The 13,171-nt window shown below is 47.3% G+C and overlaps 5 protein-coding genes across 5 annotated transcripts; 3 read left to right on the plus strand and 2 right to left on the minus strand.

Moving 5' to 3' along the window:
- Positions 1-78: 78 nt before the first annotated feature.
- On the minus strand, positions 79-996 carry CH63R_14321 (NADPH cytochrome P450; the record flags this gene model as incomplete). The annotated part of the gene is made up of 2 exons (XM_018309295.1): positions 79-93; positions 139-996. 2 exons carry the CDS (start codon positions 994-996, stop codon positions 79-81), a joined length of 873 nt encoding a protein of 290 aa, XP_018151613.1.
- Positions 997-2,278: 1,282 nt separating this feature from the next.
- On the plus strand, positions 2,279-4,143 carry CH63R_14322 (Cytochrome P450 monooxygenase; the record flags this gene model as incomplete). Its single annotated transcript, XM_018309296.1, has 3 exons — positions 2,279-2,658; positions 2,712-3,372; positions 3,421-4,143. 3 exons carry the CDS (start codon positions 2,279-2,281, stop codon positions 4,141-4,143), a joined length of 1,764 nt encoding a protein of 587 aa, XP_018151614.1.
- Positions 4,144-6,985: 2,842 nt separating this feature from the next.
- CH63R_14323 (Cytochrome P450) lies at positions 6,986-8,867 on the plus strand (the record flags this gene model as incomplete). The annotated part of the gene is made up of 3 exons (XM_018309297.1): positions 6,986-7,257; positions 7,317-8,103; positions 8,166-8,867. The coding sequence occupies 3 exons, from the start codon at positions 6,986-6,988 to the stop codon at positions 8,865-8,867; spliced, it is 1,761 nt and encodes a 586-aa protein (XP_018151615.1).
- Positions 8,868-9,368: 501 nt separating this feature from the next.
- CH63R_14324 (MGT family Glycosyltransferase) lies at positions 9,369-10,796 on the plus strand (the record flags this gene model as incomplete). The annotated part of the gene is made up of 1 exon (XM_018309298.1): positions 9,369-10,796. The coding sequence occupies one exon, from the start codon at positions 9,369-9,371 to the stop codon at positions 10,794-10,796; it is 1,428 nt and encodes a 475-aa protein (XP_018151616.1).
- A 720-nt stretch (positions 10,797-11,516) lies between these two features.
- Positions 11,517-12,941, minus strand: CH63R_14325 (uncharacterized protein; the record flags this gene model as incomplete). Its single annotated transcript, XM_018309299.1, has 1 exon — positions 11,517-12,941. One exon carries the CDS (start codon positions 12,939-12,941, stop codon positions 11,517-11,519), a length of 1,425 nt encoding a protein of 474 aa, XP_018151617.1.
- Positions 12,942-13,171: the final 230 nt, after the last annotated feature.

A 13,171-nucleotide genomic window follows, 5' to 3' on the forward strand; every position in this document is an offset into this window, starting at 1 on the left:
CTTCAACTTGTATCGTGGGTCGTCCTTTCGAATATCGAAGTTTTGAAGAATGAGAGCAAGGATCTTTTGGTCACGATATCAGTAATCATATTGCTGTAAAAGGGGAGTTTGTCGATGGCTTCCGCTTCGCCAACTCACGATTAAAGATTCTTGCCAAACAAACGTTCTGCCAATGCATCCTCTCAAGCCATTGCCGAATGGTTTCCATGCAAAGGCGTCTATGCTATCGAATGCCCCAGGCTGCAACATGCGTTCGGGCCTGAAACCGGCGGCGTCGTCCCCGTATGTCTCTGGATCGCGTTGCAGAACCTCAAGGGCAACACAGAGGCTCTCGCCCTGTTTGACGAAATACTTACCGCCAATAATCTCATCCCGCTTAGGGGTGACGAAGAAGGCAGGGGCAGTTGGCACCAGACGTAATGTCTCTCGTAGCGTAGCCTCCAAATAGGGCAACTTCTGGATATGCTGAATGCCGAGGGTGTCTGTTCCCACCACAGAATCCACTTCCGCCCGGGCCTTCTTCAGGGCCTCGGGGTGTTCGCACAAGAAGTAGCATACCAGTGCTAGTGTAGCGCTTGTCGTTTCGTGGCCGGCAGATAGGAAAGTCAGCATGTTATGAATGATTTGCTCGTCTGTCAAGCTTTCGCCTGTCTTCGGATCCTTCTCAAAGACCATGGCACTCAGAACATCCTTGCGCGAGCTCTGCTCGCCAGCTTCACGGCGAGCGTCGATCATGTCCTGGCATGCCTTGTTGATATACGCCACAGACTTGGCCCACTGCTTTCGCTGGGAGAATCTCAGTGGGATGCTCCAGTCGGGAAGAGTTGCTGTTGTTGCTGCTTCTGCAAGGACAAAGTCGATTTGTTGAACAAAAGTTGGGAGACTTGTCGAATGGTAGAAACTGTTGAACCGGTGATCAAGACACGTAAGTGCTACAGTGTCAAGAGTCAGTCGCGTGAAATCCTTGGAGAGATCCAACTTTGTCCATGGCTCCATTCTGGCCCTATGTCAACAAGATCGGCTCCTGTCAACTTAATGGTCTTGACATTTTGGTGCAGTAGGATCATACCATTTCAAACATAATTGCTCGGCGATATCTTTCATGTCGTCAAACATGTCCCGGATGCGGAACGTGCCAAAATAGGGCAGCAAAACGCGATGAGCAACGCCCCAGGCATGGCTATCATGGTAGGCGGTGAAGAGACCGTCGCCTGTGACCGGTCGCAGTCGTTCAAGTCCCTTTGTCACCAATTTGTGAAACCGTTGCTCATCACACAGTTCTCGACAAAGCGCAGGGCTGCTGACAAAGGTTTCGCGTTTCCCAAGCAGGGTCAGAGAGAATATCGGGCCTAGATCTTTCAGCAATTTACTTTCATCCACTACTGAATGGTGCCATACGGTATTTGTAGGCTATAGCCAGAATAGAGCCCACCAGATCATTGATATCGAGAAGGAGAGCGTTTCCGAAGACTGGCAGCGCTATCAAGATTATTAGATGACCAGTTGCACTCTAGGTTCGTCTGCGGCTGGACTGACGTTTGGGACCCGGAATCGGCTGGATTCTCCCAGAGTTCGGTATTTTTGATGGCTGGTTTTTTTGCCAAGTTTTGCTACCCAGAAATAATATCACCACGCCCGCGAAGAGCGGCCCAAGAACACGAGCGTAATCAGACAAAGCCATGGCGGTTTGCCCCCCAGCTGGCAGCCATTCGCTCTGATTCTCGTTTGATTTCATCGTTGATGCAATTGAATATGGTATTTTCGAGACACGGGAACAGCAGCAGAAGATGAGCAACTGAATCCACCTCTCCTTCGTACCGAGGTGACGGTTCCGGTCCCTACGTGTCAGGTGATAGGATGGGCAGAGTCCATCACGGACGTGTTGAATCGTCAGCGGTCTTGGTTTCTGCATAATCAAACCTTAACTGACTGCAAATTACGGGGACCTAGGGTAGAGGAGTATCTTTCCACCCCCTAGACTCCGAGGTCCGTAATCCTGGCTATATCCCGGCAAGGGTGCCTATCAAATATGCCGGTTGCCCATAGAATCATTGTGCTACTCATGTTATGCATTTATGCGGCTTCTTTGTGAGTAAAAGAGCATCCATCGCGCTTAGGAGCGTTCAACAGTGTTACCTCTCCTTTTTGGTTCGGTTTGCGACCAAGCGTGACTTTTCCCAAACGACTACCCTTTACATGTTGCTTCCAGCTCGGGAAATTCCACGGCAAACTTTCAAACGCAGTATTGCTGCTTGATTGGGCATTCAAACAGTTCGCCATGGCAACTCCTACCGTCGTGCTCACCGCACAAACAGGCGGGCTCCTCTTGGCCACGATTCTCATTGTCGGCATGATATGCTACAGATTCGCACTTCCAACTCCGCTGGCTGGAATTCCACACAACAAGCATTCCACACAGAGAGTTATGGGCGATTTGCCCGATTTGGCCAAATTCAACAAGGAGACGCGATTGTTCTGGGCTTGGCTCACGATGCAGGTCGAGAAGATCAATTCCCCCATCATCCAAGTCTTCATGGCTCCGTTGGGCAAGCCACATGTTGTGATCTCGGATTATAGAGAGGCACATGACATCCTCGTCCATCGCCATAAGGAGTTTGACAGAGCAGACTTTTTTGCCGAGACCATGGGGCCCTTAGCGTGAGCCAATACCTGCGCCTCGGCCGTGTCCAGGAGCTAACCAAGCCATACAGCCCAGAAGGCCACATCCTATTCAAGTCAGATGACAAGTTTCGTCTTCATCGGAAAGTCATTGGAGACCTCATGTCGCCGAGCTTTTTGCAACATGTCGCCGCGCCTTCGTTATACGTCAATCTTTGCAAACACATCCAGCTGTGGGATGCAAAGATCGCGCTTAGCCAAGGCCGTCCCTTCGAGGCCATGGACGACATTTACTATAGCGCCCTTGACGCGGTAACAAGCTTTGCCTTCAGTGACAACTTCCCACACAATGCAACCGGGTCACGCGTTGAATTTTATTCGGCCTTACCTCAGAGTAGCCTCACTATTCCGGACGATGAAGACGCACCTGTCGTCTTTCCCAAAAGTCCTATCACTGATGACTTTGTTGAAGCTCTTCGCGACCTAAGTCTAGTGTACGATGAAGCTCTGGCGGCTCCTCTACCCAAGCTTGCATGGTTTTTCATTCTCCGACGAGAATCGACGAAAAAGGCTGTGCAGGTCAAGGACTCAGTCTTTGGTAAAGAGATTGACCTCGGAATCGACAGGATTCGGGGCGGAAAAGATGGCTCCCGCGTCAAGTCGGCTTTAGATCACATGCTCTTCAGGGAGGCTACGATAGCTGAGAAAGAAGGACGTCTGCCCGACTTTCACCGCAGAATGATCTACGATGAGGTGAGCTCTTTTTCGACTTGTGAGAGGGGCTAGGCTGACTCGCCCCAGACAATCACATTCATCTCCGCCGGACACGATACGTCGTCGACCACTCTTTGCTGGGGCATTAAGCGTCTGGCCGACAACCCCGGAATTCAGGAAAAGCTCAGAAAACAACTGAGAGCTACCCTCTCGGCTGCATCGTCAGAGGGTCGCTGGCCTACGCACAACGAGATTCTGCGAACCAGCATGCCGTACCTCGACGCTGTCGTGGAGGAGATGCTCCGATTGGCTCAGCCGGTACCAGGACTTGTTCGTCAGGCCACTTGTGACACACAGATTTTAGGCCACTTTGTCCCCAAAGGCACACAAGTCTTCATGCTCGCCAATGGACCGAGCTTTTTGAGTCCAGCGATGCTCGTAGAGGAAAGCCTACGCACCCAGCAAGGCAGAGATTCCAAAGAATCACTCAAGATGTGGAAGGAGGACGGTAGCATGGCGAGTTTTATGCCTGAGCGCTGGCTCGTCCCAGCCCCAGCCGGTACCAAAGCCGAGAGCACTTTTGACGGATTTGTCTTCGATCAGACTGCTGGTCCTATGATGGCATTCAGCCTGGGACCCAGGGGGTGCTTTGGGAGAAGGCTTGCCTATATGAGTCTGAAGCTGCTGTTAACACTCATTGCTTGGAACTATGAGCTCCTCCCATGTGGAGAGAATCTCTCCAGCTATACGGCTCACGACATCTTGACAAATAGGCCCGACTTTTGCTACGTCAGGCCTAGAAAGCTTTAAGTAGTAATATGATCTGATGAGTGGAAACCTCGATCTTTCATAGCTTATACAAAGAAGTCCGGGAGAGGTTGATTCCTAATGAGCCCGTCATTCAAACATATCAGTAAATCACAGTAACATGCTTTTAAACCATCTCAGCAAAATCACTACAGCAAAAGTTAAAATATGTCCTAAGCAGAATATGGTTATGAAAGAGCATGGCGAGGTCTTCGCAAGAAACGGTGTTCAAGGTGATCTTCTTTCATTATTGTGTAACGCTAGCCTAATCAAGGAGGAGCAGGCTCTTTTAGTGTTTTGTTGGGTTAATTGCAAAACTCGGTCGCTTTGTAACCTTCCCTGAGATGTAGATATACCATTTTTGCTGCCATTGCTATAAGCGCTTGCAACCTTGATTTCAATTGAGTTTTCAAATAACGTCGTGCACCCACTTATGGGCCACCCCCACATATGGGCCACCCTAAAATGAGGGTATTCCTATTAACACTACTATATTCAATTAATTATTAACTAGGCCTAGATGCTACTACAATACAGCTTTCAGCTTTACTAGGGTATTTAGACCTACTAGTTTTATCTGCATTATCCTCCTTTTTACTAGCCTTAACTTGCACCTTCTGTACGTCTAAAATAGTAGTAAACTTAGTATTAGAATCCAGCTAGACTACTCTTCTTTTCCTAATTGCAGTATTAGTTATTTAAGCCTGTAGGAGCTCTAATTACTACTAGGTAGTTACTAGCTTATAGGACTACTTACTAAAGCCTTTTTTTACCTTTATAAAAAGGAGGTATTAAGTACTAGTATTCTTCTCTAGCTCTATAAATAGCTTTAGCTAGCTAGCTAGCTTCTTTATCTTCCTTAGTATTAATTATACTACTGCAGATAATATAGAAGTCTATCCTTTAGCTTCCCTACCTTCCTTACTCTCTTCCTTACCTCTAGACTACTCTTTATAAGCCTAATAAGATAATATTAATACTATTAGTATTAATAGGAGTAGTAGACAACTTATAAGGGGCTTTACTATAGAAATAGGCTATAAGCTAGTCTATTTCTACTTACTTTTAATATTTTAAATTACTATTCCTACTAGAGTAGCCTTATAATAATAGCTTAAGAAGTTTCTCTTACTTACAATAGTAGAGTTATTCTAATAACTAAAGTATTTAAGCTCCTTCCTATAAGCTGCCTTTAATAAATTAAAAACTAACTAATTAAATAACTAGAGAATATAAGAGGTATATAGTAGTAAGAATAATAAATAAATATTACTTATATAGTAGAGTTATATAAAGTCTATTATTATATAGCTCTTATACTTATTTAAAATTAGTAGTCTAATCTCCTTCTTACTTTAAGGAATAGTCTAAGGAAGAAAGACCTTCTATAGTTATTTAACTATAGTATTATTTATAGTCTATTTATTCTCTATTACAGTAAACTACTATTCTTTATAAGAGCTAAAATTTAGAGGAAACTACTACTACTAGACTACTTTACTCTTATATATAATAAGGGAATAAAGTCTATAGTCTAGAGTAGAAATATATTTAATAATAAATACTTATACTCTTAATTTAAGCTATTTCTTGCAAATAGACTTTATCTTAAATATACTTAGTACTAGCTTATTAAATCCCTAGTCCTTAAGAATACTAGTCTTATTTATATTATATCTATTAATTAGTTTAATACTAATAATCTATAGTATAGTAAAATACTTAAACTAGTCCCTAATAACTTTAGTAAATACTCTATTAATACATTTAGAATTAATAGGGTAACTTCTCTAGACCTTAATTAATAAGTTTCTCTTTATAAAGGCCTAAATTTAGCCTCTTCCTATAAGCTATATATCCCCTATAGTATAGAGGATCCTTTCTGCAAATTACTTTACTTATTAATAGATTAGAGGGAGCCTAAGGGTATACTAGATTTACACCTACTTAGCTAATTTAGCTTCCTAACTTATAGAGAGCCTCTAGAAGTTAGCAAAAGTATCTGCCCTTATTTAGACACTTTAGAGTTAATACTAAAGAGTAGACTTAGGGATTCTATACTACTAGGCTGCCTTCCTTATACTCTAACTATTAGTAATAGCCTTAAGTACTTAAGCAACTTTATACTTAGTATATTAGCTTATAATTAATAGAAGAAAGTACCCTCTAAAAATAAGGCTATTTAGTTAAGGAATGAAAAAGTAGTAATAGTTTGAAATTAGAGGAGGAGGTTAGGGATGAAGCATTTTTAAGTAGCCTATATGTAGGGGTAGCCCAGAAGTGGGTGCACAACGTTACTTAGAAGTGCTGCAGTTGCATTGCAAGATACAACTGACTCGTTGGTGGATCAGACACACTCTAAATAAACTCTGAGTCTCGTTCTCGCCTTACAGCCTTCTCCACAGCAGTCCAGGTTTGCAGAGTTGCAACGTACCTGTACATAGTAAACTGATCGGCGCCGAGTCGCAAGCCTTTTCCTACCAAGGGATACCCGGTAGCAAGCATCCGAACAGCTCGGTCTGTGAGTTACACTTTCGAGGTACCGTTTGAGTATCGGTACTTCGGGACACCTTGCTCGGCCCGAATGGAGTTGACAACACCACCGGTCCCAAAGGCCAAGATGGATAACGAGCAAATGTCGGGTTTCCTACGACATGACCTCTCCCCAGGCTGTTCCGCAACCAGTCCAGTGCGCGGTATCTGGGTACGTTTGGCCGGAAAATAGGATTGGTGATAGAATCCACGCGGCTACAGCAGTTTTCTCGAGCCCCCACGACTTCGACCTTTCCGGAGAACGATTTTCGCGCCCAGAAGATTATAGTTACCAGCACCAGGAATCTCGACAATGCTGCAGAGAATCAACGGCCAAAGCCACAACGGGTTTCTTCTCGCAGCCATTGTTGGTCCAGTCCTATACATCTTGTACAGCTTGTACTTACGACTGCTTCCAAAACCCATTCCTGGAATTCCATACAACAAGAATGCAGCGCGATCTGTCTTGGGAGACATGCTGTCTCTGGCGAAACATGCTACGGCGACAGGCGAGCCGATGGACTGGTTCCGACAACAGGCCATGAAGCACAATTCGCCATTGTGCCAAGTTTTTGTCCGGCCGTTGTGAGTCCTTTCCAATCGTTGCCAGAACGACTTGCTTATCTCACATTGGTTTGCTACAGTGCGCCCCCGATCGTGCTCCTCTCCGACTTTCGTGAAGTCCAGAATATGATGCTCTCACGAAACAAAGAGTTCGACAGAAGCCGAATTTTCCGGGATATCCTAGGCGATGCAGGGCCACACCACCATATCATGAAGAAGACCGGGCCAGAGTGGGCGAACCAACGAAAGCTCCTCAACGACCTGATGACGCCGCGGTTCATGCATACGGTCGCTGCACCTCACATCTACGCCGGTGTGGAGAGTTTGATCGAGCTTTGGGAAATCAAGATCGAGCTCGCTGAAGGACGTCCTTTCGACGCGGATCTCGACGCATACTATCTTGCCTTGGATGCCGTGGTGGCATTTAGCTACGGCGCAAGTTATCCGCACCGCGCGCTTCTCCCACAAATAGATCTGTTGCGCTCCTTCCAGCCAAAAGATTCTGCGCGTCTCCATCAAGGCTCGACTGAAGACGCTGCCATCAGATTTCCGGAAGCCAAGGTAGACCGTGCCCTCAAAGACACTCTAACAATGGTCAAGACGGCCGAGGTGATGCAGGCCAGTGTCGTGCCGCGTCTGACATGGTGGTGGCTCAGCAAGACGCCCAAGATTCGCAACGCATGGAAGGCGAGAGACGAATTCGTCGCTGGGCAGATACAGAAAGCGGTTGAAAGAATGCACTCTATGAATGACGCCGGCGATGAGTGGTTGGGCAACGCTGTCGACCTGATCGTCTCACGGGAGCGGGAGTTCGCGAAGAAGGAGGATCGAATTCCCCAATATGTAACACAAGTCATCATTGAAGAAGTAAGTCACTCGCTCGCAACATCGAGATGTCCTGATTTCCAAGACGCATAACCGGTTCCCAGGTGTTTGGCTTCACAATGGCTGGTCACGAGTCAAGCTCTAGTACAATCCTGTGGGCTCTGAAGTACATCACGAGTAGCCCAGAAGTGCAAGAGAAACTACGCATTCTTTTGCGCAGGTCTCACTCGGCAGCATTTGTCGAGAAGAGAGCACCGACAGTCGAGGAGATCATTCGGGCGCGAATCCCATACCTCGATGCCGTCATGGATGAAGTTTTACGACTTGGCTCTCCTATTCCGTTTCTTGCTCGCGACGCAGAGACAGACGATGCCGAGATTCTTGGAGTACATATCCCGAAAGGCACCATTGTTTTTGCTCATACCCTCGGGCCTTCGATGACGTCGCCAAAGATCGACATTGAAGACAAGCTGCGTCATCCTGCCTCGGAGGGCTCGAAAACTGGAGAGTGGTCGCCGGAAGACGTGGCAATCTTCCGGCCAGAGCGATGGCTCACGCTCAACGAAACGACGCAAGAGGAAGAGTATAACCCTAATGCCGGGCCTTTCCTTTCATTTGGACTTGGACAGCGTGGTTGCTTTGGCAGGAGGCTGGGTCTCTTCGAGTTTCGCATTTCCTTGACGCTTTTGCTCTGGCATTTCGAATTTCTGCCAGTTCCCGAAGCTCTATCCGGATTGGAGGCTCGCGATGCTCTAACAAGACGGCCCAAACATGCTGTAGTAAAAGCACGCAAATTATCATACTAGCTATGCACCGAAAAGAATGCTTCCCAATGAAATAGTCGCTTAGGCCATATTGTGATGTAAGGCGGTGAAATTGGACAGAGGTTCTGGTCTAAGCCGGCATGCCTCGCCAACCCAGAAGCAGGCAGGGTTCTTTTCATCTTTCTCCGACACGAATCTCTCCACGGTGGATCCGACCGCGGTGAGCCCAGTCGCATCAAAGCTAATTACGAGTCGTGCTCGCTCCGGTGCCTGATCAAGGTGCCGTATCAAGCGGTGAGCAAAATACGACGCAAGGTGTGAATGTCGATACGATACTTTACATGGGGTCCATGTACCAAGAACGGCAGCCACAGCCGGGGTTATTTATCGGGGCTCTGTTTCGACCAAGGGTCTGAATAGATTTCGGATCAAAGATGCGAATCGCTTATTTATCCTGGTGATGAGAGCCATAACCGCAGACGAGACGCCAACAATCCTCTTGCTGGTGAAGCCTATCTATCGACTCTTGCTCTAATTCTCAATATGTCGTCGTCAACAATGACAAACGTCGGCGATGACAACCGCAAACCTCTGGTTCTTGCGATTGCAGGTGCAGCAGTCGGTCATTTCACGCCTGTGCTGCACATGTGCCAACACCTCATCAACAAAGGATTCGATGTCAGCATCCTCCAAGCTTCCTACTTTAAGCCTCAAATCGAAGCCATCGGGGCAACCTTCATAGCCCTGGATAAGGAGTGCGACTGGTGTCAATATGATCTCGCTTTGGCCGGTAAGCCGGACGGCAAGTTTCCGGAGAGGCTTAAGCTGGCTCCCGGTCTAGAAACGTTGGCATACGACCTCGAGCATATATTCATGCCGTATATCCCTTCTCAGGCCAGCTCGATCCGTCGGGCGTTGGACGTGACGCAACGGCGAGATCCGTCCCGCAAACTCGTCATGTTGGCGGAGAATTCAATCTTGGGTATTCTCCCCCTCAAGCTGGTTTCGGACGAAAAGCGAGCTCTCGCACCAAAGATCCTGAACGTCAACGTCGTTCCCCTTACCTATGAGAGCGTTGACGTTGGGCCTTTCGGCACCGGGCTCCCACCAGACTCGACCCCATCCGGCCGTCTCCGCAACAAGATGCTGCATGACCTTGTGCGCAATTTTGCACTGAAAGGCGCGCTGGCGGCATTGCGCAAGTACCTGATTGAAGCCGGCGCAGACCCAGAGCACATTCCTCCCCCAGGTGAGCTCGGCTTCAACATCGTGTATCATCCGCGGGTATACGAGCGTGTTTTCCAAATGTGCATCCCAGAAGTCGAGCTTCCCCGCTCCGACCTTCCTGGTCACATTGAATTCGTGGGAGGCCTGCCGCCAAAGCCGGTGCCGAAGGACTACGCACTACCAAGTTGGTGGACCGACATTACAGACAACGCCAGGATGCCAGAGGCGACGCGTAAGAAGCTGGTTGTAGTCTGTCAGGGAACATTCGCTACCAACTATGAGCACGTCATTCTCCCGACTCTGGAAGGTCTGCGGGATCGGTCTGACGTACTTGTCGTTGCAATCTTGGGCAAGGCGGGAGCGGTGCTACGTTCCGACTTCTCGATTCCATCCAACGCACGGGTATCCGACTTCCTCTTATACGACGTCGTGTTGCCGTTCGCTGATCTTTGGATACAAAACGGGGGCTATGGGGGGTTTCAACACGGCATCGCCAACGGTGTTCCAACCCTCCTTGCTGGCGACACTGAAGATAAGCCAGAGGTCGCGGCTCGGGCAGAGTTCTCGGGCGTTGGACTAAGCTTACACACGGGGAAGCCGAAACCGGAGCAGATTGCTCATGGGGTGGACGAGGTGCTTGGTAACCCGAAGTACAAGAAGCGCTGCGAAGAGTTGAAAGCCGTAATGGAAGAATACAATTCCCTTGGCAAGATCGAACAAACTTTGATAGATCTGGCAAAATAGATACAGTCTCTATTATCTTGCACTGGTCACTGAATGTTGGGCCAAAACTAAGATAGGTGTTTCTACATTATTATCGCTGTCACAAATAATTCGGCATTTACCTAACAGCAATTGAAAAACTCCCATAGTGTTGGATCGGACCTCGATACGTTTTATAGCCGACTATATTAATCAGCTGAACTCATATTTTTGGTGCAGCAGCAGCAGCAAGGCTACATTGACGCGACCACATGTAAGGGCAACAATATGCGTGGACACGGTGTAAAGTAGTGCTACAATCTACGCTCTCGTTCTAACATCTGCATCACTGACATGATACATATATATCACCTTTACGCATGAATGTGATAAATAGCCCTTTGCCGAAAGGTATAGCTTTTCGCTTGCGACCTTGGATCGGGTATTTTTGGCCACCAAAGATGCTCAGCATTCTGACAGATACCAAGAAGAACACTCTAGGATATGTTGCACGTGGAGGATAGTTGGGTTCTTAAAACTTAAACCTGACTGAAACACCCAGTTGCACACTGCCTTTATAGAGGTATGGAACATCAAACAAGAGCTCAGGTAACTCCATTTCCGTTTACCTATGGTCATTCTATAGTAATAACATCATTTACAGTGTGATTCTTCCAAGAGATTATTACCTATCAGGTGCCAAACTCATGCTGGCCATCTTCCACACTCAATATTTACCAGCCTCTTGGCTGAATTCTTCTCTCATTGCCAGAACGGACGGAGGGGAGACAAAAGCTTTCCTTTTACTAAGTCAGGCAGTGAAACCTGGCACTCCTCTTCCAGCTCTGAGTCTTGATTGTCTTCAACCTTTGTTTTTTCTGGAGATATCCCACGCTGTTCGTTGTGCCACTTTTGTGATCGATGCCGAGCTCTGGCTTGCCATGGATAGTCCCACCAATCCTCGTCCTTTTTCGTATTTTGAAAGCGCTCATCCAACGCCTCATCCTCAGTCGGGAAATGTGGTTTTGCATCAGGCGACGGCAAGGGGTAGAATCTGGCGTCATCAAAGAACACCCATGCCCTTTGTAGGTATGTATCAGTGATCGTGGGATAGTTTGGAATAATACGGGAGTGAAGCATCTGGTACATACCAGGGCCATTTTGAGAATCCTCTTTTACCGCACCAAGAGAATCATGACCTCGAAGGAGATAGTGTGAGTCCCTCCATCTAGAGCCCCTCCTTGAACGAAAATTCATAATCCACTTCTTGAGGCGGTCCCGATCAGGTTGTCCGGCTCCAGCGGATCGAAGAAGGATTGTGACGAGGTCGAAGCCATAATCTGATAACGCATGTGCAATACAAGAACGTTCACAGCCCATATCGGAGGCATAGGCCCCAGGTTCGATGTATAGGCTATCCGGGTAAAGCAAACCGGGGGGGTGAGATGAAGTAGAACCTAGGATGATTTCTGGTAGCCAGGAATCGCTGCATTGGGCAAAAATGGCCCCATAAAGAGTTTCCAGATATGTGCTAACACACAGTATTGCCTGTAGGTCCCAAAGTTGGAATTTTCGACCACTGTGTTGATACAGTGCCTCTTGGAAAAGATCTTGGATATCTTCATCCATTAGAGAATTGAGCTGGTACCGTAGAAAGGCTCGCAGTAATCGCTTTCGTTCTAGACCTGTAAGATTGGCTGCATTGAACCTAGAACTGACTGCCTGACCTTTGAATCGTAACTGAGATTCTGTTTGGGACGGAAGGCATACATACTCCCGCGGGGGGAAGACAGCCGTAGCCTTGGTAAGAAAGTCCTCAATATAGAACATGAGTCCTTGATGGAGCTTGCTGATTCTGTTGATCAAGTCCTGGTCTCGACTTTCTAGAGGTTGATACAACGGATTGGTGAATTGTTGTGTTGCCCAAGAGCGACAATGATGGCGGGCCAATGTTTTGAAGTCAGCAGCAGACTCCAAAGGAAAAAGAATAATTGCTATGGCGTCTTGCATCATGCCATTGTCGAAGTCGGCGGCAAGTAGCTTCCTTGCGATGTATTCTTTTGATACCGTATACTGCTGAAGCATGACAGGTGAGGCTTGGATAAGGTGTAAATTCGTACACGGACACCAGGTCGATACAAGAATCTCTGTGCGGATCTCTGCCGGTAGCCTGTTGAAAGGATCCATTTTGATAAACTCTCAGTAGTCTCCGAGTCTGTTCAACTGCTTTCGATCGTCGATGAAATGGGTTAGTAGTGGATTTCGCTTGGTTGACGTGATGGGGGTGAACGTTTCACTGGCATGACTGTCGGATGATCGAAAGTGTTTGCAGGGCGGAGAAAGATGTAGAGGGATTCGGCGGCCTCGATGTAATTAATATATGAAGCTTGGACTTTCGGAGAAAGCTACCGCTGAAA

This window comes from Colletotrichum higginsianum, chromosome 10 (genome assembly GCF_001672515.1).
Source record: "Colletotrichum higginsianum IMI 349063 chromosome 10, whole genome shotgun sequence".
NCBI classification, from domain to species: Eukaryota; Fungi; Ascomycota; class Sordariomycetes; order Glomerellales; family Glomerellaceae; genus Colletotrichum; species Colletotrichum higginsianum.